At 44.3% G+C, this 24,847-nt stretch overlaps 1 protein-coding gene across 1 annotated transcript in view; it reads right to left on the reverse strand.

Annotated features, from left to right (window-relative positions):
• Positions 1-24,847, reverse strand: part of pkd1b (polycystic kidney disease 1b) — a 230,642-nt gene that overhangs the window by 131,557 nt on the left and 74,238 nt on the right. The window contains exons 13-18 of the mRNA XM_048555247.2: positions 22,005-22,142; positions 20,545-20,827; positions 19,628-19,850; positions 12,889-13,048; positions 4,471-4,605; positions 1,916-2,060 (exon numbers count right to left, since the gene is read on the reverse strand). Coding sequence (XP_048411204.2) covers positions 1,916-2,060; positions 4,471-4,605; positions 12,889-13,048; positions 19,628-19,850; positions 20,545-20,827; positions 22,005-22,142 — 1,084 coding nt within the window. The remainder of the gene's footprint in view (positions 1-1,915; positions 2,061-4,470; positions 4,606-12,888; positions 13,049-19,627; positions 19,851-20,544; positions 20,828-22,004; positions 22,143-24,847) is intronic.

The following is a 24,847-nucleotide window of genomic DNA, read 5'->3' on the forward strand; positions in this document are numbered from 1 at the left end:
ATTCAGTGATGGTAACACCATTGAATGTTAAGGGGCAATGGTTAAATTGTGTGTTATTGGGGATGGTCATTGCTTGGCATTTGTGTAGTGCAAATGTTGCTCATCACTAGTCAGCACAAACCTGGATATTGTTGCATTTGAACATGGACTGCTTCTAAATCTGAGGAATCGCAAATGGTGCTGAATATTGTGCAATCATCAGCGAACATCCCCACTTCTGACCTTATGATGGAGGGAAGGTCATTGATGAAGCAGCTGAAGATGATTGGGCCAAGGAGACTACACTGAGAAATTCCTGCAGAGAAGCCCTGGAGCTGAGATGACTGATCTCTAGCAACCACAACCCTCTTCCTATTTTTACCAGGTATGACTCCTACCCAGACAGACAGTTTGATACCCATTGATTCAGTTTTGCTAGGGCTCCTTGATGCCACATTCAGTCAAATGCAACATTGATATCAAGGGCTGTCACTCTGACATCACCTCATGAATTCAGCTCTTTCGTTCACGTTTGAACCAAGGCTATCATGAGGTCAAGAGCTGAGTGGTCCTAGTGGAACCCAAGCTGAGCGTCAATGAGCAAGTTATTGCTGAGCAGGTACTGCTTGATAGCGCTGTTGATGACACTTTCCATAACTGCACTGCTGATCGAGAGGACACTGATGGAACAGTAATTGGCCGGGCTGGGTTTGTCCTGCTTTATGTGAACAGGGCATACCTGGGCAGCTTTCCACTTTGTCAGGTAGATGCCAGTTTTGTATCTTTACTGGAAGAGCTTGGCTAGGGGAGCATCAAGTTCTGCAGTACAAATCCTCAGTACTATCAATTACTAGGGGTCACGCTTTCAAGGTGAGAGGGGAAAAGTTTAAGGGAGATATACGTGGAAAGTTCTTTACGCAGAGGGTGGTGGGTGCCTGGAACATGTTGCCAGCGGAGGTGGTAGAGGCAGGCACGATAGCGTCATTTAAGGTGTATCTCGACAGATACATGAATGGGCAGGGAAGCAGAGGGACACAGATCCTTGGAAAATAGGCGACAGGTTTAGATTGAGGATCTGAATTGTCACAGGCTTGGAGGACCGAACGGCCTGTTCCTGTGCTGTAATTTACTTTGTTCTTTGTTCTTTATTGCCAGGATATTGTCAGGGCCTTTGGAGTATCCATTGTCTCTAATCGTTTTTTTATATATCAAATGGAGTGAATTGAATTATCTGAAGACTGGTGTCTGTGATGCTGGGAACCACTGGAGGAGGCCAACATGAGTCATTTATTCAGCAACTATGACTGAAAATTACTATGAATGTTTCAGCTTTATCTTTTGCATTGATGTGTGTGCTCTTTCATCACTGAGAATGGGATTTTGTAAGGCTCCTCCTCCAATGAGTTGTTTAACTGTCCACCATCGTTCACAACGGGATGTGGCAGGGCTACAGAGCTTAGAACTGATCCATTGGATATGGAATTGGTTAGCTCTCTCTATTACATGCTGCTTCTGCTGTTTGGCATGTAAGTAGTCTTGTCTGGTAACTTTACCAAGTTGACATGCCATTTTTAGGTTTGTCTGGTGCTGCTGCTGGACTCCTGCGCTCTTCATTGCTGCACTAGAATCTCAGCTTAGACCATGTAGTACTCCCTCAGAGCTGCACTGACAGATGCACTTAGATACTGCAGCACTTCCTTGTGACTGCACTGCAGTGTACTGCAGCACTCTCTCATTGGTGTACTGCAGCGTCCACATAGATACTACAGAATTCTCTTGAGACTGCACTGGAGTGTCAGCTGAAATTTATTGCTCAAGTCTCTGGAGGGGATGTTAAATTCTCCACCTTTTGCTCAGCTTTCTGTTGACACCACACACAATGTGAACGTTGCCCTGTCCCAATGATGTGACGCTGACATGAGTGGGAGTTAGGTACCTAGGATTCTCAAAATATTTCTTCCAGCTTCACTGGGTGTGGCTGATCCTTGGCCTGCCTGATTTCCAATGATGTCAATCATCTGTCGGGTTATCCTCAGACTTCCTTCCAGCCCCTGACCCATTATAAATTCTTCCGGAAAAGCCTGTGGGAGAAAGTATTGAAGACAAAATGAAAAATTGTTCCATGATTTTTTTTAACAATAAAACAAAAGTTTTTTTCACAATAAAATTGAAAAGATCTCAAAACATTCAGTAAAACAAAGTTTTCATCTATCCCCGGTATTATATTTATAGCTGTATACCTTTGCAGTATACTTTGTAATTTCACTACCTGACTATGCACCCCTCTATCTCAAATCTTTAAGTTCAGAACAACTGATTTTTCACAGTTACTTTCCTGTGAACTCTTCTCAGATAAATATTCACAAAACCTAAAGCTGAAACTTTCTCATTCTTTAAATAATCTACAAATTTACAACCAACCACTCTCGTACTTGCTCAAATTAACTTACCACAAAGGTACCTTATTTCTTGACGTTTTCTTTGATGTGTTCTCCTTTCTGGGACAGAAAATAAGTTACACTTCAAACTCCATTCAGGTATCCTCAAAACTGGTCAAAAACTTTCACTCTCTGCTTTGATTAAAATCAATCCTTGCTTACCCCAAATAAAAAAAAACAAACTAATGGCCCTCAAATATTTACACTGTGGTTGCAAATCTAGCACAAGCAAACAAACATTCCAGAGGTTCCCTGTCCTCTGACACAATTTTAGTCACAATTCTGGAAACAGTGATCATCCTAGATACTTTTCAAACCGTACACAAACGTAACCTGCCGGACATGCACATGGACAGCAGTGAATTGAGGGGAATGTAGGTTAGGTTATTTTATTTTTGGATTAGGATTATTCCACGGCACAACATCGTGGGCCGAAGGGCCTGTACTGTGCTGTACTTTTCTATGTTCTATGTAACCAACACTCAGCGAGAGAGACAGAAGGCAGAATTCGGTGGTTCAGAAGAATTGGTGCATCCTGGTATGCAGATCACAAAAAGTCAGCATTCAGGTGCAACAGGTTATCAGAAAGGAAAATGGAATGTTAGTGTATATTGTAGGGGAATGGAATATAAGAGGTGGGATATTTTGCTTCAGAGTGCTGATTAGGACACAGCAGGAGTACTGTGTACAGTCTGATCTCCCGACTAAAGAAAGGACATAATAGCATTAGAAGCAGCTCAGAGAGGGTTTACTTGAATAATTGCTAGGATTACAAGGAAAGTTTGGAATAGATTAGATCAGCAGCCATTGGAGTATACAATAATGAGAGCTGATGTTATTGAAAACTGTATGGGGGCTTGACTGAGTGGATTCTGAGATGACGTTTCCCTCATGGGAAAGAATAGAATTACAGGACTATATTTTTAAAAATATGGAGTTTATATTTAACATAGATGAGGAGAAATATTTTTCTCTCAGTGAATGGTTAATCTGTGCAATTCTCTTCCCCAGAGAGCAAAGGAGACCAGTGATTAAATATTTGTAAGGTAGACTGGATTCCTGACAGACAAGTTAAAGGAGAAGACGGCAATGTAGAATTGAGGCCACGGTCAGGGTAGTGACGTCCTCACCAAATGGCAAAGCAGGTTGGAGGGACTGAATGGCCTACTCCTGCTCCCAGTTTGTTACATTCATGTGAATTATACTATGGCTTCCATCCACAACAACCTGACCTCCCGCAAGCTCAAACTTTTTTCACATCCGTGTTATTGACATGCATTCAGTAATCCTGCATCTGCAGCCATCCTGCTCCATCCTCTCTGTCACTCGCAAGCTTCCTCTCAACCCTTTCAACATCTCTGTTTGCTCATCCCAATCATCTTGGAGCTTCTAACCATCATCTTTGGCCCATGGCGACTGCCTCCGGACCTTCTCATTCTCTCCTTTGAACTTGCTGCTGTCATCCTGAAGCCACAATCCATCATCCTCAACCTTCCCTGGGTATCCCTCAACCCTCCAAAAGGGACCAGAAATGGCACACTCGAGTCAGTGCTCAATTCAGCAAAATGCCCTTCTGACACAGAGTAAAGGGCAATACCACTGAGCCACAGCAAACAAGCCAGAGACACATAGAGAGACTCAGAGAGAATGAGAGAGATGGCTAAATAGACTGAAACAGTTAGAACGTGAGAGAGACAGAGTCACATACAAATTGAGAGAGAGTGAGAAAGAAGAAGGGAGTGAGAAAGACAGGGAGAAAATGAAAGACAGACACTCAATAAGAGGCAGAGAGACTATAAACAAGCAAGAGAAAACAAATGAGATGATGCATGGAAACTAAAGGAAAATTTTGAGAGAGAAGAATAAACAAAGAAAAGAGGGAACAATAACTGAGAGATTTGGTACTAACTGAATGTGAGCCAAGGGGAATGAGGATGACATTGTCCAATGAGCATTTCATTGTCAGCAGTACAATCCTAACGCAGTGAGCCTACATCATGGTGAACGTCACAACCTGTTACAGTATAAAGTTGAGAAGCTACAGGTTTCTCACCACACACTGAGCCAGTGCTGCACTGATCTGTTTCACATCCTCCAGAGTTGCGACTGTCATTGAGGTCAGTGCCTGGGTTATATTACTACGGATGGTGATCCGATCCCTCAGATCATGCTCACGGTGCCTGGAGTACTGCAAACAAAATTAAAAACAGAAATCTGAATTCTCCTTTCGACCAGAACAATTTGTCGTACAGCAAAACACATTGCTATGCTCTGTACTTATTCCTTGTTGCTCTGGGCTTTAAATGTTATTACCAAGTTGGTTCTTGAGAAGAAGCAGTGGCATAGTGGTAATTCGAACCCTAGATGAAATGTTTTGTAGGTATAGACAGTTCAAATCCCACCAAACAAATAATGAAATTTGTATTCAATAAGATCTGGACTTAAAAGCTAACCTAATAGTGACCATGTAACCACTGATGTAAAAGTCTGTTTGCTTCACTAAGGTTCTTTAAGGAAGGACATCTGATGGGATATATGTAACTCCAGAGCCACGACAATGTGGCTGATTCTTAACTGTCTCTGGAATGGACCTAGCAAGCCATTTAGTTCAACGGGAATTAAGGATGGGAAATAATGATGACCCAGCTAGAGATACACCCAACATTCCACATTAAGCAGAGGTTCACCTGCACATCTGCCAATGTGGTATACTGCATCCACTGTACCCGGTGCGGCTTTCTCTACATTGGGGAAACCAAGCGGAGGCTTGGGGACCGCTTTGCAGAACACCTCCGCTCAGTTCGCAACAAACAACTGCACCTCCCAGTCGCAAACCATTTCCACTCCCCCTCCCATTATCTTGATGACATGTCCATCATGGGCCTCCTGCACTGCCACAATGATGCCACCCGAAGGTTGCAGGAACAGCAACTCATATTCCGCCTGGGAACCCTGCAGCCATATGGTATCAATGTGGACTTCACCAGTTTCAAAATCTCCCCTTCCCCCACTGCATCCCTAAACCAGCCCAGTTCATCCCCTCCCCCCACTGCACCACACAACCAGCCCAGCTCTTCCCCCCCACCCACTGCATCCCAAAACCAGTCCAACCTGTCTCTGCCTCCCTAACCGGTTCTTCCTCTCACCCATCCCTTCCTCCCACCCCAAGCCGCACCCCCAGCTACCTACTAACCTCATCCCACCTCCTTGACCTGTCCGTCTTCCCTGGACTGACCTATCCCCTCCCTACCTACACCCTCTCCACCTATCTTCTTTACTCTCCATCTTCGGTCCGCCTCCCCCTCTCTCCCTATTTATTCCAGTTCCCTCCCCCCATCCCCCTCTCTGATGAAGGGTCTAGGCCCGAAACGTCAGCTTTTGTGCTCCTGAGATGCTGCTTGGCCTGCTGTGTTCATCCAGCCTCACATTTTATTATCTTGGAATCTCCAGCATCTGCAGTTCCCATTATCTCTGATAAGAAAATATTTTGCTGCTGGTAAATGTAAGCTTTCTTTCCTTGCGACAAGGTGGTGGTAAGCTGCTTTCTTGAACTGCTGCAGTCCACATCATATTTTCACCAGAGAGCCGTTGATGAGGGAATTTCAGGAAATAGACAAGATATAGATGTAGTGATATATTGTCACATACAAAGAAAAGTGGGAGGAATATGAGGCAGGTCAAAGGTGAGGTTTTTTAAGTAGTAAGTTTTATTATCTAATAGGGGAATGGAAGGGCAGCTCTGACTTCTGAACTATATATACTGCGCCATGTGTAAATTCTCACATTTCTGAAGTATGAAGTGCAGGCAGTAGCAATTTCAGCAGCTCAAGTTCAGGGTTTTGGAGTTTCAGCAGCAACTGACATCATTGGCGAATCAGTGAGGTTGAGAGCTACTCCACAGCTGAATTGTATGCAGGCAGAGAGGAAGTGAGTGATCACCAGATAGTCAACACTCTATCCAGCATTCAGTTGCATGAGTGATTGGTCACAAGGACAGGGAGTAGTGCAGCCAGACCACAGTCCTTTAGAGAGGGTACAAGGAAGTCTGAAAGTCATAGTGATAGATGATTTATTAGTTAGAGGAACAGACAGATATTCCCATGGTCATACATGAGAATCCAAGATAGCATGTTGTCTTCTAGATGCCAGGGTAAAGGATGTTACTGAATGGCTGTAGCTTCCCTGAAAGGAGGAGGGTGAACAGCCACATTCATCATCCATGCCGATACTAATGATATGGGAAGAAAGAGGGATATGGTTCTGCAATTAGGATTTAGGGTTCTACATAAGATATTAGCAAGCAGTCTCTTAAACATTGCAAACTCTGGATTAGCACCAGTTCTACGTGAGAATGAGTACAGAGGAGGATAGACTAGTTGAAGGTGTGGTTGGAGAGATGGTGCAGGTGGAAAGCTGAGTTCCCCTTGGGAGAAAATTTGCTACAATTTAAACCAACTTATTCCTGGTGTGGGAACCAAGAGCTTATACAACAGGTGAACATCAAAGTACGAAGAAAATTGCAAGAGACAGAATATACTGGAGTCTCAAACAGTAAGATATTAGTTATGTGAAAACACTTACAAAGCTTATGCGGAATCGCTAATAAATCTTTTCATGGAGTTCACTGAGTACGAGCTCCCTTGGTTGCGGGTAATGGCCCACTCAGCTGGAATTCACCCCCGGCCCTTTATAAAGTAGATCACCTCTTCCATTCTTATGTTGGAAGTTACACAACACCAGGTTATAGTACAACAGGTTCATTTGGAATTACACAAACTTTCAGAGTGTAGCCCCTTCGTCAAGTGCAGCAAGAGAGTCGGGTGCACAGACATAGGGTTTATAGGCAGAGAGATCAAAAGAACATCTGACTCATCAGATAATAAGTCTCTGCAGGTGACCAACAGTGTTATACGGTATTTGGTCTCTCTGCCTACAAACTGTCTCTGTGTACCCTGCTCTCTCACTGCATCTGACAAAGAGGCCACACCCTGAAAGCTTGTGTGATTCCAAATAAACCCGTTAGACCTGGCATTGTGTGACTTCTAACTTTGGCCACCCCAGTCCAACACTGGCACTCTCATATTGTGGTTACGTTCTGGCAATGTTCATGCCCTGGTGTCCTTGGAGAGGGAGCACAGAGTGTCCATCAATGCTCTCGATGCTGTCAGAGGGAGGTGGGCATCATGAGGCACATGGTGCTTTTTCTTCCCCGAAACTTCATGTTGATTGAGTTCTTTTCCTGTCTCCCTGCCTCCCCCTCATTTTTGCTGGATTGTATTAGCTGTGGTCAGCTTTGCATATAAACATTTAATTGGCTACATCAGGGATTTACAGGTGGCTGTTCAAAAATCATCACAATGATTTAGTATTGGGGTAAAAGCTGTCCAGTTGTGTGTAACAGCACCCATGGGCAAAAGAAAAAAAATTAACAAACCAAGGGATGGGTCTGAAAATTTGTCAGTCTTGGGCTATGTACACCATGAGTTGTGGCTCTATTTTGGTATTCAACAATAAGCAATGTGCCTTTTCAGTCAGGGTTCCTGAATTATTGCAAGTTGGATTCAGCGTTAGTGGGAAAGGAGTTAAGTCTAAACTAGTGTTATAGTGAAGATAGTGAATACATAATGTGCATTACATTACATCTTCTGAGTTGCTGAAGAAGGTTGTTACTTGGAAATATAATCTTGTCGTAATAACAGAGACCAACTTCAATAAAAGTAAATCCTTTGTGTTTTGCTGATGATATCCAGCTTTGAAGCATTATAAACTATGAGAAGGCCAGTGAAGCTCTTTGAAAGGATGAATAAATTGGCAGAATGGATAGATTCATGACAGATGACAATCAATGAGGAGAAACCTGATTTATTTCAAACAAAGGGCTCAATTCTAAACAGAGTGCAGGAGCAGAGGCATCGGTGGTGGAGTGGGGAAGATATTTGGTGACAGGGCAGGTGGAGAGAACAGTTAATAAAGAATACAAAGATAGTAGGAACTTCCGATGCTGGGGAATCTGAAATAACAAGGTGCAGGTCTGGATCCTTCTTCTGAAAAGGGTCTGAAGTTTCTGAAGAAGGTTCCAGACCTGAAATGTCAGCTTTCATGCTCCTCTGATGCCGCTTGGCCTGCTGTGTTCGTCGAGGTCTACACCTTGTTAGCTAATAAAGGATACAATATTCTCAGTTTTATTAATAGAGACTGTTTCTAGGCACTGCAGTTTAGGAAAGAATGTGTAGAAGATTCGTGAGAATGATTCCAGGGTTGAAGAACTTCAGATATGTGGATAGATTGAAGAGATTTGGACTATCTTCCTTGGAGAAAAGAAGGTTGAGAGGTTTAATCGCAGGGTTCAAAACCTTTGGGAGCAGCTGGAGAAGTTGTGCCTGAGAGCTGAGCAGAGAACATTACAGTGCAGTACAGGCCCTTCGGCCCTCGATGTTGCGCTGACCTGTGAAACCAATAGGAAGCCCATTTACATTCTTACCCATCTTGGTATCACTGAGGAATTTAGCAACCATATCTTCAGCCTCTTCAACCAATTCATGACATTCATTGCAAATTGTTGAGGTCCCATTGGCAATACCTGTGTCAAATCACTTGTCACACCTCACCAATCTTCTGTCCATGCCAATGAGCTTTTGTTTTCCACAACAACATTTGATGTTGCACCTTGTCAAATGTCTTTTGAAAATCTCAGTACAGGAAATCCACAAGTTTTCCTTTGTCCACTGCACATGTGAATGCACAAAAGAACTTTAATCATTGGTTAAAATTGACATCCCTTTTGCAAAATCATGTTGACTCAGCATTGACTGCCTCCTGGAATATAGTGTCCAGGAAAGTTGCCCCCTCCTTGATCGACTGCATTCCCTGTACTTTCATAAACTCTGGGCTGAAACCTCTCAATCTGAAAATATGTGTTTGTATTAAGTCGATACAGTGTGGAGCTGTAGGGACACAGCAGGTCAGGCAGCATCCGAGGAGGAGGAGAGTCGGCGTGTCAGGCCTAGATCCTACATCAGCAGTTTGTCCTGTCCCTTTCAGGAGAGCTTAGTCAGTGCAATTACAACACACCAACGCAAGGGAGATCAAAGGAAATTTGCGACACAATATTTTTATTTCTAAGATGTATTTTTGCTGAATATGAATATACTTTAAGTATCGAATAGAGCATATTCAAATCTAAAACCAATTGCATTTTCAACAAGTTAGAAAATGTGAGATTTGTGCAACTATAGTAGACTGGCGTAGAAATTCTGGGCCATTGATTCTGAATTCCAAAATGGATCCATTGACAAAAAGATGTTCAGAACTTTCCCCTCCAATGGAAAGATGATCTGCTTTGAATGGAAACACATTGGACAGAGACAATTACTCACCTTCATCTTCTATCCGTTACGAACTGTCACATGCAACCTCAATACTTCAGACCCTGCAGCATAGATACTAAATCCCAGAGCATCATCTAACATTCTGTTTTCTTAATGAACACAGTTGCCTTGTTAATTGTAATCATACAAGCATCAGCAAATTTAATGGTTCATTTGTTGCAGCTCAATTATTTTAATGTTTACTTCAAAATATATTGTTATGAATTCTCCAAGGGCCATGTTATCTACCAAGCATTGTATTATACTTCTTCTGTTCATGAAGCTGTTATGGATCCTAATCCATACTTATTTATCATTGTTTTGAATTGATTTTTAACTTCATTTTAATTCCCTGAATGGTTTCCTTTTGATACATTCAAGGTATAGGCCACATTTAGCATCTGAACCAGCAAAAACATGAACCAGGGACTGACAGAAGTTCATTCCACATTTAATAAACACAAGGTCAAACAGTATTCTAGAACATAGAACATAGAACAGTACAGCACAGAACAGGCCCTTCAGCCCACAATGTTGTGCCGACCATTGATCCTCATGTATGCACCCTCAAATTTCTGTGACCATATACATGTCCAGCAGTCTCTTAAATGACCCCAATGACCTTGCTTCCACAACTGCTGCTGGCAACGCATTCCATGCTCTCACAACTCTCTGCGTAAAGAACCTGCCTCTGACATCCCCTCGATACTTTCCACCAACCAGCTTAAAACTATGACCCCTCGTGCTAGCCATTTCTGCCCTGGGAAATAGTCTCTGGCTATCAACTCTATCTATGCCTCTCATTATCTTGTATACCTCAATTAGGTCCCCTCTCCTCCTCCTTTTCTCCAATGAAAAGAGACCAAGCTCAGTCAACCTCTCTTCATAAGATAAGCCCTCCAGTCCACGCAGCATCCTGGTAAACCTCCTCTGAACCCTCTCCAAAGCATCCACATCTTTCCTATAATAGGGCGCCCAGAACTGGACGCAGTATTCCAAGTGCGGTCTAACCAAAGTTTTATAGAGCTGCAACAAGATCTCACGACTCTTAAACTCAATCCCCCTGTTAATGAAAGCCAAAACACCATATGCTTTCTTAACAACCCCGTCCACTTGGGTGGCCATTTTAAGGGATCTATGTATCTGCACACCAAGATCCCTCTGTTCCTCCACGCTGCCAAGAATCCTATCCTTAATCCTGTACTCAGCTTTCAAATTCGACCTTCCAAAATGCATCACCTCGCATTTATCCAGGTTGAACTCCATCTGCCACCTCTCAGCCCATCTCTGCATCCTGTCAATGTCCCGCTGCAGCCTACAACAGCCCTCTACACTGTCAACGGCACCTCTGACCTTTGTGTCGTCTGCAAACTTGCTGACCCATCCTTCAATTCCCTCGTCCAAGTCATTAATAAAAATTACAAACAGTAGAGGCCCAAGGACAGAGCCCTGTGGAACTCCACTCACCACTGACTTCCAGGCAGAATATTTTCCTTCTACTACCACTCGCTGTCTTCTGTTGGCCAGCCAATTCTGTATCCAAGCAGCTAAGTTCCCCTGTATCCCATTCCTCCTGACCTTCTGAATGAGCCTACCATGGGGAACCTTATCAAATGCCTTACTGAAGTCCATATACACCACATCCACAGCTCGACCCTCATCAACCTTTCTAGTCACATCCTCAAAAAACTCGATAAGGTTTGTAAGGCATGACCTACCACTCACAAAGCCGTGTTGACTGTATTTGATCAAGCCATGCTCTTCCGGATGGTCATAAATCTTATCCCTCAGAATCCTTTCTAACACCTTGCAGACGACAGACGTGAGACTTACCGGTCTATAATTGCCGGGGATTTCCCTATTTCCTTTCTTCAAGAGAGGAATTACATTTGCCTCTCTCCAGTCCTCAGGTACGACTCCAGTGGAGAGCGAGGATGCAAAGATCTTCACAAGTGGCGAAGCAATTGCATTTCTCGCTTCCCAAAGCAGCCGAGGACAAATCTGATCCGGGCCTGGCGACTTGTCAATCTTAATGTTTGACAAAATTTTCAGCACATCAGCTTCGTCTATCTCTATCCATTCCAGCATGCACACCTGCTCTTCAAAGGTTTCATTCACTACAAACTTCGTTTCTTTCGTAAAGACAGAAGCAAAAAACTCATTTAGGGCTTCCCCTGCCTCCTCAGGCTCCACACACAAGTTCCCTATGCTATCCCTGATCGGCCCTACTCTTTCTTTGACCATTCTCTTATTCCTCACGTAAGTGTAAAATGCCTTTGTGTTTTCCTGGATTCCTTCTGCCAAGCCTTTCTCGTGCCCCCTCCTGGCTCTCCTCAGACCATTTTTGAGCTCCTTCCTTGCCTGCATGTAATCCTCTCTAGCTGAACTTGACCCTAGCTTCCTCCACCTTATGTAAGCTACCTTCTTCCTTTTCACTAGAAGCTCCACCGCTCTCGTCATCCAAGGTTCCTTAATCTTACCCCTTCTTGCCTGTCTCAGAGGGACATATTTACTCATCACTCCCAACAACTGTTCCTTAAACCGTCTCCACATGTCTATAGTTCCCTTACCATGGAACAACTGCTCCCAGTCCATGCTTCCTAACTCATGTCTAATCGCATCATAGTTTCCTCTTCCCCAATTAAATATCCTCCCATATTGCCTAATCCTCTCCTTCTCCATAGCTATGTAGAATGTGAGGCAGTTATGGTCACTATCACCAAAATGCTCTCCCACCACAAGATCTGATACCTGCCCCGGCTCGTTTCCGAGCACCAAGTCAAGAATGGCCTCTCCCCTCGTCGGCCTGTCAACGTACTGTGTTAGGAAACCCTCCTGAGAGGAGCTGTGTAACTCCATCTCACTTTGGTGAGAAATGGCTGAAGTTATTTCACTTATAGCAGTAGTTTTCAGAAACAGAATCTGAAATTTAATTGAGAACTACTTGCACTGTATAATCAATTAAATTAGTGTACATTTTTGCACAAGTTAACATTTTTAAAAAATACTTGAATAATGATTTTTAAAAAATCTAGAGCTCTTGGGAACTGAATTGGTATATAAATACAGTAAGTAAAATGTCCCTCACTGCTTTAGGTCCTCACCTGATTGAGGGCGCTGATGACAGTGACAGCGTATGGGATCACCTCACTGGGGTTGCCCTGTTGAACCAAGCCCCACAGCTCTGATTGGCTCTTATGTTTTAACCAATCAATGACACTGTATGATCCTGGGAGGAAATCTGGCATTAACACCATGAGAGTTCTGTCAGATGGGCAAGAGTAAGATGGTTACAAAGAAACATAGGAACACATAGGTATTAGGAGCAATTTAGACAATTCAGCCTTTTGAGCCTACTTCATTATTTAACATGATCATGATCTTATCCTGGTCTCATCTCCACTTTCCTGTCTGCTCCCCATTGCCCTTTATCCTGCTTTTTTTTTAAAAATCAGAAACATATCTATTTCCTTCTTGAATCTGTTGATTAATTCTGCCTCCACTGCAATCTTGGGCATTCAGTTCCACAAATTCACAACCCTCTGAAAGAAGCAGTTTCTCCTTAGTTTGAATTTCTCACTCTATATCTTTGACCTTTTATTCGAGACTGTCCCACAGGGGGTTGGGGGAATGGAGCAATCTGTTCAATGTCCACCTAATCAATCCCCTTTATTGTTTTATATGTACATCATTGAGGTTCCCCTGCATTCTTCTGAACTCGAGTAAGTGCAAACCCAAGCCCAAGCTGGTCAACTGTTCCTTGTACGACAGCCCTTTTTTCCCCAGAATCAACTGAACTGCTTCCAATGTCATCCCATCCTTCCTCAAGGAGAATATTGGACACAATATTCCAGGTATGGTCTCACCAATGCCTTAAATAATTATAACAACTCTTCATTATTTTATAATCCAGTCCTTTTGAAATAATTGCTCGGATTCCATTTGCCCTTCTTATTACACCCACTTTCTGTGATTCATGCACAAAGATGCATTGATCCCTTTGAATCTCCTTTCATATAAAGTATAATTTGCCCTTATATCTTTTCAGCCAAAACAGACAACTTCGCACTTGTCTATGGTGATCTCCATCTGCCAGATTCTGGCCCTTGGTGTTAGCCAATCAATATTCATCTGTGAACTCTATCTCCTTATCTCCGCCTGCTTTCCCACCTATTTTAGTATCATTCATGAATATTGTTATGTTACACTCTGTCCCTGTTTGCAAATAATTTATATAAGTTGTAATAGTTGAGGACCAAGAACTGAACTCACTGAAGCCCCGGGATAACAAGGTGTAGAGCTGGATGAACACAGCAGGCCAAGCAGCATCAGAGGAGCAAGAAAGCTCGGGTCGAGACCATTCTTCAGAAATGGGGGAGGGGAAGGTGTTTCTGAAATAAATAGGGAGAGAGGGGGAGGCGGATAGGAGATGGATAAAGGAGAAGATAGATGGAGAGGAGACAGAAAGGTCAAACAGTCAGGGTAAAGGTGAGTGTACATGGGCAATGCAGGGGAACTTCACTGAAGTACAGGCTAGGTCAGTGCAGGGAGGACAGACAGGTCAAGGACGTGGGATGAGGGTGGAGCTTGAGGTGGGAGGAATGGTTAGGAAGGTGGGGACGAGCTGGGCTGATTTTGGGATGCAGTCGGGGGAGGGGAGATTTTGAAACTTGTGAAATACACATTGATACCCTTAGGCTGCAGGGTTCCCAAGTGAAATATGAGATGCTGTTCCTGCAGCTTTCGGGTGGCATCATTGTGGCAATGCAGCAAGTCCAGGATAGACATGTCGTCCAAGGAGTGGGAGGGGGAGTTGAAATGGTTTGCAACAGGGAGGTGTATTTGTTTGTTGGGAATCAAGTGTAGGTGTTCCGCAAAGCGGTCCCCAAGCCTCCACTTTGTTTCGCCAACGTAGAGGAGGCCACAACGGGAACAGCTGATACAGTATACCACATTAGCAGATGTGCAGGTGAACATCTGTTTGGTGTGGATGGTCTTCTTAGGGCCTGGGATGGGGGTGAGGTGGGAGGTGTGGGGGCAGGTGTAGCACTTGCTTCAATTGCAGGGAAAAGTGCCAGGTGTGGTGGGGTTGGAGGGAAGTGTGGAGCGGACAAGGGAGTCACGGAGAGTGTTGCTCCCACTGGAAAGCAGATAAGGGTGGGGAGGGAAAAATGTCTTTGGTGGTGGGGTCAGATTGCAGATGGTGGAAGTATCGGAGGATGATGTGTTAGATTTGGAGGTTTGTGGGGTGGACGAGGGGAATTCTGTTTTGGTTGTTAATGCGGGGAGGGGGTGTGAAGGGTGAGTTGCGGGAAATGCAGGAGACACAGTCAAGGGCATTTTCGACCACTGTGGACAGAAAGTTGCGGTCCTTGAAAAACGAGGACATCTGAGATGTTTGGGAGTCGAATGCCTCATCTCGGGAGCAGATGCAGCGGAGGCAAAGGAATTGGGTGTAGGGGATGGCCTTTTTGCAGGAAGGTGGATGAGAGGAGGTGTATTCTAGGTAGCTGTGGGAGTCAATAGGCTTGAAATGGATATCGGTTTCCAGGTGGATGCCAGAGATGGAGACAAAGAGGTCCAGGAAGGAGAGAGAGGTATCAGAGATGGTCCAGTGAACTTAAGGTTGGGGTGGAAGGTGTTAGTGAAGTGGATGAACTGTTCGAGCTCCTTGTGCGAACACAGGGTGGTGCCAATACAGTCATCAATCTAACGGAGGAAGAGGTGGGGGATGGGGCCAGTGTAGTTTTGGAAGAGGGATTTCTCCACGTATCCTACAAACAGACAGGCACATCTTGGGCTCATGCGGGCACCCATAGCCACCCTCTTTGTCTGGAAGAAGTGGGAGGAATTGAAAGAGAAAAGTCGTTGAGGGTGAAGGACATGTACAGCAAAGCGGATGAGGGTGTCAGTGAATGGTGACTGGTCGGGCCTGTGGGACAGGAAGAAGCAGAGAGTCTTTAGGCCATTTACATAGGGAGTGCAGGTGTACAGGGGCTGGACGTCCATGGTAAGGATGAGGTATTGGGGTCCAGGAAATTGGAAGTTCTGGCGGAGGTGGAGGACGTGTGTGGTGTCACAGAAGTAGGTAGGGAGTTTTTGGACCAAGGGGGAGAAAATAGAGTTGAGATAGGTGGAGATCAGTTCGGTGGGGGAGGAGCAGGCAGAGACAATGGGTCGACCAGGGCAGTCAGGTTTGTGGATTTTGGGACGGAGATAGAAGTGGGCGGTGCAGGGTTGGGCAATGATGAGGTTAGAGGCTGTGGGTGGGAGGACACCTGAAGTGGTGAGGTTGTGGATGTTTTGGGAGATAATGGTTTGGTGGTCGGGGGTGGGGTCATGATCAAGGGGGCAGTAGGAGGAGGGGTCAGAGAGCTGGTGACTGGCCTCAACGATGAAGAGGTCAATGCGCCATACTACCAGTGCGTCCTTTGTCCGCGGATTTTATAGTGAGGTTGGGATTGGAGCGGAGGGCTGCACGTTCTGTGAGGGAGAGGTTGCAGTGGGTGAGGGGGATGGACAGGTTGAGGTGATTGATGTCTCCATGGCAGTTGGAGATGAAGAGGTTGAAGGAGGGTAGGAGGCCGTGGGGTGGTGTCCAGGAGGAGGGGGTGTGTTGAAAGCGGGAGAAGGAAGGGTTAGGCTCAAGGTTATAGAAGTAAGTGCGGAGGTGGAGGAAAAAACTGTTCAATGTCCAAATGTGAGTTGTAATCATTGACGTATGGGTGGAGGGGGACAAAGGTGAGGACTGACCATTCGTCCTCAGTAAGGAGGTGGTCTGGGGGGGATGGTGAAGACTTGGCGGGTCTGGGTGCTGCTGTCTCCTTTGGAGATGCTGGCTGTGGAGGTGTTGGGCGGAGCGACGTCAGTGGTCGGTGGAGCGTCTTCGGCCGGTATATCTTGGACGTTGGTGGCAGCGGTGTCCTCGATGTCTGTGTTGTCGGACTCGGAAAAGGAGGCGGTGGCATCAGCAGCGGTGTTGATGGCGTCAGCTGTACCGGAAGTGGCGTACCGGCTGACAGTGGATGTGACGTCATCCATGGAAATCGTTCGTGCTCAGAAGCTGGCCACATGGCCAATGGCAGCAGGCACATGGTGGGGAAGGTCCTGGGTAGGGTGGCAGGCACCCGTAAGTTTAAAGTACTTTTCAGTGTTTAGTGATCAATGCAGAATTCCATGCAGAATTGTGAGTTCAGGTTGTGGATCTTAGGAAGAATGAAAAACAGGAGAGGTCCTTTGCAGGTCTGGGAGAGGGAAGCTCTGAGCTGGGGAAGACGCAATTGTCGTATCTGGAGATGCAACAAGTGTGTATTTCAGGAGTCGCAGGGAGAAACGCTTCAGTAGGATGTCAATGTTCTGAAAGTAGCGGTCATCACAGTTGGGAAATTGGGAAAGCTTAAATGTAGACTGTAGTCCGTTGGGGATGATCCGGTCCCATAGGCAGGTACTCAGAAAGGCATTGCAGTACCTGGTTTGCTTTAGGACGTGGTCGAGCAGTTTCAGGGGCAAAGAGATTATAGGAGGGTTGCAGAGGGAGAGGGATACACTGAGGTTTTTCCAGATATTTTAATATCAGCAAATGTCATGTCTGATGATGTGATTCTGCATCATTGGGATTAAGGTGGGCATCCCTAGAAGTGGCTTCGCAGTGGGGTTAAAATTATTACAGAGGTAGTAGGAACTACTGATGCTGGAGAATCTGAGTTAACAAGGTGTAGAGCTGGATGCACACAGCAGGCCAAGCAGCATCAGTGGAGCAGGAAAGTTGACATTTCGGGTCGAGACCCTTCTTCAGAAATAGGGGAGAGGATTCTGAAATAAATAGGGAGGGGGGGGGCGGATAGAAGATGGATAAAGGAGAAGACAGGTGGAGAGGAGACAGACAGGTCAAAGAGGCAGAGTTGGAGCCAGTAAAGGTGAATGTAGGTGGGGAGTAGGGAGGAGATAGGTCAGTCCAGGGAGGATGGACAGGTCAAGGGGGTGGGATGAGGTTAGTAGGTAGGAAATGGGGGTGTGGCTTGAGGTGGGAGGAGGGAATAGGTGGGAGGAAGAACAGGTTAGGGATGCGGGGAGGAGTTGGGCTGGTTTTGGGATGTGGTCAGGGAGATTTTGAAGCTTGTGAAGTCCACATTGATACCCTTGGCTGCAGAGTTCCCAACCCCACTAGTTACAGTTCACAATCCAGAGAAGAACCCATTTATCCCAACCCTCTGCTTTCTGTCAGTCAGCCAATCATCCATCCAAGCCAATATTCTACCCTTATCCCCGCTGTATCTCATTTTCTAGATCAGTGTTTTGTGTGGCACCTTGTCAAATACCTTTTAGAAGTCTAGGTGTGCCACATCCACTGGATCCCCATAATCCACCTGGCTAGTTACATCCACAAAGAATTCTAGCAAGGTTGTCAAGCATACTTTGCCCTTCATGATACTAATAAATTAAGCTTTGATTTTCCAAATGTTCAGTTTTCTTCTCCTCTAAGATTGACTCCAGCAAACTCCCCACTACATTGGGAAACTACTGTTAGGTTAGTTTGACCATTTTTTGCCAATCTCCTTTATTGAATAAGGGTGTCATATTACCATATTTCCAACCCACTTTTATCTATAATTGGTCAGAAAAGATATTTTAATATCAGCTAATGTCATGTCTGATGATGTGATTCTATGTCATTGGGATTCAAATACAGTTACTACTTTGTGTTCGTTCATTGATTTCCCTTTAGCAAATCAATCCACTAGCCTAACAGGCTTCCACATACCTCCAAATCCACACCATGTAATTCATTCCTAACAACTTCCAACATTGCCTAATAACCCATCCAAGGTGTAAAAAATGACTACTGGTCTGTCATGAGGTTGTTTACTGACTCCAAATGAGAGTGGGACACTCAAAATCTAGTTTAAGGAGAATTAAAAGAGAAAATGTCAGCACATTTATTCATCAATAGTGCATGCCATGAGTTGGAGATGGGAGTGAAGCTGGGATTTATGCTCAGCTGTGATGACCCTCATGGTCACATAGCTTGCTGAGAATTTATTTGCTTCACTGTGTGGGTCAGGCACTGCAGGGTAGAAATTGATGGTGGAAGTGATACACGGTGAGGAACCAGTCCATTCAGGAGCAAAAAGCTTGAAGGAAAGCTTTTGGTTACAGATTCATAACTGGTTAAAACAGGTTTGATGCTGGGCTGTCCTGCAAAATAAAAAGATGGATATTCAGCCAATTTAGAAGGAAATAAAGACTGACAGTTGGGGCTTGTTGGTGAGCACAGATATAATCATGATATAATCAATGCGCTGATAGAAGTTCGGGTCACAGCTGGCAACACTGTTGGCAGCACATCCACACTTAATGTAGAAACATAGAAAGTGGCTGCAGGAGTAGGCCATTCAGCCCTTTGGACCTGCACCATCATTCAATATGATCATGGATAATAATGTATCCCACTCCCACTTTCCCTGCATACCCCTTGATCCCTTTAGTCACAACGGTCACGTCAAGCTCCCTCTTGAAAATATTTAATGAGCTGCCCCACAATTTTCTGTGGTAAAGAATTCCACAGGTTCACAATTCTGTGAAGAAATTCTTCCTTGTCTCAGTCCTGAATGGCTTACCCTTTATTCTCAGACTGTGGCCCAGTTCTGGACTTCCCCAACATCAAGAATATATTTCCTGCATGCAGTCTGTCCAGAGTCATCAGGATTTTTATATGTTTCTACCCACACATTCTTCTAAATTCCAAAGAGCACAAGCCCAGTCGATCCAGACTTTCTTTATATGGCAGTCCTGCCACTGGTGTTAATGTTGGCAGTTACCTGTTACATGTGGTATCAAACTCACCTGTTAATAGCTAAGGTTCTAGCACCAAGCAGATCCTCTACCTGAACCAAGACACGGACAGTGGAGGCTCTGCCGCTGGTAGCCGCAGGCAGCAACACACTGGAGGAGGGCTTGATGCCCCGGTACAACAGAAACCTATCACAACTGGAGGAATCATAAGGGCAGGTGATCGCCATCAGTGAGTAAACCAGCTGATCCAGGCCACCATCCTCATCCCACCAGCCTGTAAATGACATGAGGAATTTCTGAGTTAGATTTACCAGACATCTCTCTTCCAGCAGAAACATCATTTTGAGTTGGAGAAAGAGTAGGGTCAGTTGAATCTCTTAAATGCAGACAAGGACCACTGATCCCTCCAGTAAGGGGAAACATTTCTTTCTATCTAGGCACAAATTGGCCTCTGTTGCACACCACCTGACACTGAGTATCACTAACCTACTGAGATCACGAGGTTGGCTGGTATCACTCCCTCCTGGCTTGGGCAGAGCCAACAATAACATGCCTTATCAAATAACAATAAATAATCAACTAGAAATCAATTCTGAAGGGTCTCTGGACTTGAAATACTAACTCTGTTTTCTCTGCATACATGCTGCCAGACTTGCTGAGTTTCTTCAAAATTCTCTGCTTGTTTAAGAAAAGCAGAAATCTAGAAGATAATGTCACCATAGTTCCAGAGGACCATACGGGGGCTCTCTCATTACAGAAAGACAACTGGTGGTGGATTACACTGAGGATCATCAGGCCTCAGGTGAGGGGAGAAGGTGAGAAAGAGAGTCCTTCGTGACAACCTCAGCCACTGCAGAAACTGAACTAAAATTGTTGACATTACTCTGCATCACAAACAAGCAATCCACCCAAATGAGCAATCTGGAGGGATGGAGGAGGGAAAAAAGTGAGTATTTTCATTTGGTTACCTGTGCAGTTAAAGCTTAGCAGAGTCTCCAAAAGGTAGAACATTTGGTCTGGCTGGATGGTGCACTCGCCTCCACTTGGTGGGTAGTTAGGAGTCAGAGTGATGCTGGAGAACCCTGTGGTTTCCTTCTCTGGATCAGTAATGCTCAAGGTGAAGGTGTAGTTGATCCCATCTTGGAGGACACCCTGTCGAACAACCAGGTTAGGACTGGAGTCACCTGTCGAGGTGGTTTTATTGTCCAAAATCAAAGGGTAGGCATCTGAACTTTGAACTATCCACTTATACTACAAACAAAATGAAGAACAAGAAATGTAAATAAACCAGTTGCCCATCAAACAAGATGAAGAACATTTCCTCTGCCAGATCAGTATCACGAGGTGTACAGAACCTCCTCATCTTTATGTCTTCTAAAGAATATAACAGATCAGGCACTGAAAGATTTTTGTGGCACAGCGGTAAGGCCCCTAACTCTGCACCACGAGGCCCATGTCCAAATCCCAACAGTTCCAGCAAATTACAATACAATATCCGAGTAGGTTGTTTAGAAAATAAAATGGACACCAAGAGGATTTTTGGGGTGTTGTTGTACTGTCCCTGTAACCAAAATGTTAACTCTGATTGTTTCTTCGCAGATGCTACCAGACCTGCTGAGCTTTTCCAGCAACTTCTGTTTTTGTTCAGAGCCAGGAGGCATGGGTTCATGTCCCAACTTCTGGAGATGAAGTGTGTCACAACATCTCTGAACAGATTAATACAAAACTTTGAAAATAAAACAAAGAACTGTAAATGCTGATGATGAGAAACAAAAACAGAAATTGCTGGAGAAACTCAGCAGAGAACTCTGGCCATTCTGATGAAGAGTCACCGGACTTGGCAAAAAAAAAAGAAAACAAAAAGGGACTTGTGTTTATCCAAGTGTTTTTCACAACCTCACTGTTGTATGTGGGTCTGAAAAGGTTTCCAGCTGGAGGAAACCTTTCCAGACCCACCCCCCACTTCACTGTGACGGTATTAGACAATCTAACGAAGAGATGGATAAATTCAGTGACGAGCCACATCCCACAGGCCAGTGAACACAGATAGCTAGGTTCACCACAGTCAAGGTATCGCAAAGCGCTTTAAAACCAATGAAATAATAGTCATGAGTACACGAAATGTGATGGTCAATTTGTGTCCAGTCCTGCAAACAATGAGATAAAATTGGGTAATGTTAGCTTAAGGTTAGTTGACCAGAACAGCAAGGAGATCTCCACACTGCAGTCTCATTTAGTACCATGAAATACATGTTTAAATATCCTGTTTAAATATCCTGTTAAGAAGATAACATCAAGTCAGCCTGAATTATATCCTTCATTACTCATCTACAAAGTATCATGACCTGGAATGAGACTGAAGTGGTGGAGGCAGAGACGGACACTAAACAATGAGGGGTGTATGCTACATTACTAGAAGGGAACTTACACTGGACTTGTTGCTGCAATTCTGACATCTCCCAGCCAATGTGACATGCGTGCTCCTGCTCACTCCATAACTCCAGAGGACATGGCAGGAGATACATTCCAACATTACACAAGGAATCTCCCCAGCTCGCACCAGAACCTGTGGCTCAAAACAATAGTTACTTTTAAACATCTCAGACATGAGTGAGAGTCAGGGATCACTAACATCATCATTTTCAATTTAAATCTACAACACAAATCTGACAATTCAAGGCTGGGCCTAGAGAGAACAGGGAATGCCCTCTTCGCTCCCACAGATTGCCCATCCTCTCTGTCCCTTCTTTAGTTTCCACCACGTTCACCTTAAGCACCAAGTCTGAAGAGCTGGTAGGATTTATTATTTTAAAACACTTAACGTGGGAGAAATCTCTCTTTGGATGGAAACAGAGAAGCTATTGGCTCTGGTGACAGAATCACCAAAGAGGCACTCTTAAATTTGAGTTAAACCAATTAAGAACAAAACCTTCCTCAAACTGAAGGTTGTGTAACACTCCCCAAAAACAACAGATTTAGGGAAATAATGACATAGGGGTTTTAACTGCTGGAAAACCTACTTGGATAAAACTATGGGGTTGGTGGTTGCCTATCCAATCCTTTCTCATCCTGTTAAAAACCCCCAGGGAGTTAGAAAGGAAAAAAAACCTCCAAATTTCACAGAAAAAGCAACTTTCAGAACCCACATCTGAGTATCTGAACTGATTTTTAAACCCTAAAGGGCTGAATTGTGTTCACTTTCCAAGGACTTGGAACCAGATTAATATCCATCCAAATCAAACGTCATTTTGGAAGATGTCTCATCAACCTAGAGCTTTCAGCAATTTCAAATTCTAGCTTTTGCTTTTTAGACCATTGATCACAAAGGCTGCTTTTTCCCTTTTGGCCTATTTAATACATAATCTCTGCTTAGTTCCTTTTTTTTAAATTTTTGGGGGGGTGGCTTCAAAGTTACAATCCCTTTTATTACCCAGTCATGGGATATAGGTTTCACTGGCTGGACCAGCATTTATTGTCCTTGAACTGACTGGCTTCTTGGATCATTTCAGAGGGAAGTTAAAAGTCAACCACATTGCTGTGGGCATGGACTCACGTGTCGGCCAAACCAGGTAAGGATGGGAGCTTTCCTTCCCTAAAGACATTAACTAGGTTTTTATGACAATTGCCTGTTCAATCATCTCACTAAAACTTGTGCTGCATCGAAAGACCACAAAGAAAATGAAAAGATACAGACAGACTGCAGCTGAGGCACTCAGACTAGAAGATCTAGTGCTGAAGCTGTTGCTGGTATGGGGCAAACCTCTGAAAGGCAGGGTTAATGGCTCATACTGCATAGGGAGAAAAGACAGTTCATTATTTTATCAACAATCGAGCAGGCGAAAGAAGTGATGTTTCAGAGATAGTAAGAGCTGCAGATGCTGGAGAATCTGAGATAACAAGGTGTGGAGCTGGATGAACACAGCAGGCCAAGCAGACATCAAAGGAGCAGGAAAGCTGACGTTTCAGGCCTACACCCTTCATCAGACAATGGCTGTGCTAATTAAAAGTGTTCAAGATATTATAACCAGGAACAGGACAAACAGGCAAATACATGCGTTGAGTGGTGAGGGCAGATAAAAATATAGAAATTAAGAAAATGGGTCAGGAGCAGGCCATTCAGCCCTTCAAGCCTGTACTGCCATTCAGTATCCCATCTCAGTATCCCATTCCCACCCTCTCCCCATTCCCCTTGATTTTTTTAGCCACACAAGGCCCACATCCAGCTCCCTCTAGAACAATCTAATGAAATGGCCCCAACAGCTTTCTGTGGGAGAGAATTCCACAAGTTCACAACTCTCTGAGTGTAGAAATTCTTCCTCATCTCAGTCCTGAACCGCTTACCCCTTATCCTTAGACTGTGATCCCTTGTTCTGGACTTCTCCAACATTGGGAAAATTCTTCCTGCATTTAACCTGTTCAGTCCCATCAGGATTTTATATGTTTCTATGAGATCCCCTCTCAAGGAGAGTGAGGAAGAGCCTGAGGGTAAAGGCGGCCTACAATTTTCCAAAATTGAAACCACTGCTGTGAAGCTAACTACCCAGAAGTATTAGGGTGGTTGGTCACAGTACTTGCTCATTGAAATGTGAAGCAGAGAACATATATCACAGACAAAGTGTTTGCGGAAGTATGTACAGAGAAAACAGTTTGCACTTCCTCAACACTAACTGACATAGACTTTGAACCTTCAATTACAAACCAGAATCCATGTCATTTCAATACTAAGTGTAACAAGCCCAAGTCCTCGAGCTTAGAAAATTGAATTTTAGTCAAAACAGTCACAGCTAATTATTCCAGGTCAGATGGTTCAAAGAGACTTGGCATATTGACTAGTGAACAGTTAATGCTATGTCCCAAACTGAGTCGTACCTGCGTCCTCATAATGTGGATTGTATTGACTGGGAGGGCAATTCTGCTTCAAAACAGTAAACTTGACTCATTGCAAGAGGACTAGCAAATCTTCAAGGGCACCTGAACATTTGCTACAGTCTATTTTACTTCTATTTCCTTCTGTGAGGTGACAAAGAGAAAACTGAGGTGTCAAGGAATTTTTAATTTCCTATTTAGCAGGGAGGAGCCATACAACTCATGGATTTATTGGAGCAGGACACTGCGTTGAAATAAACGAAAATGAGTGATCAGATTATCTCTTTTCATTTCTGCCAACATGCACAACATAGGAGGCTTGAAAATGCTAACAACTTTTCAGCAGATTTAATTGAGAAGACATTGAAGTGCAACGAATCGTTTCCGGTGGACTCCTGGTTTCCA

The sequence above is a fragment of the Stegostoma tigrinum genome, chromosome 22 (assembly GCF_030684315.1).
Source record: "Stegostoma tigrinum isolate sSteTig4 chromosome 22, sSteTig4.hap1, whole genome shotgun sequence".
NCBI lineage: Eukaryota > Metazoa > Chordata > Chondrichthyes > Orectolobiformes > Stegostomatidae > Stegostoma > Stegostoma tigrinum.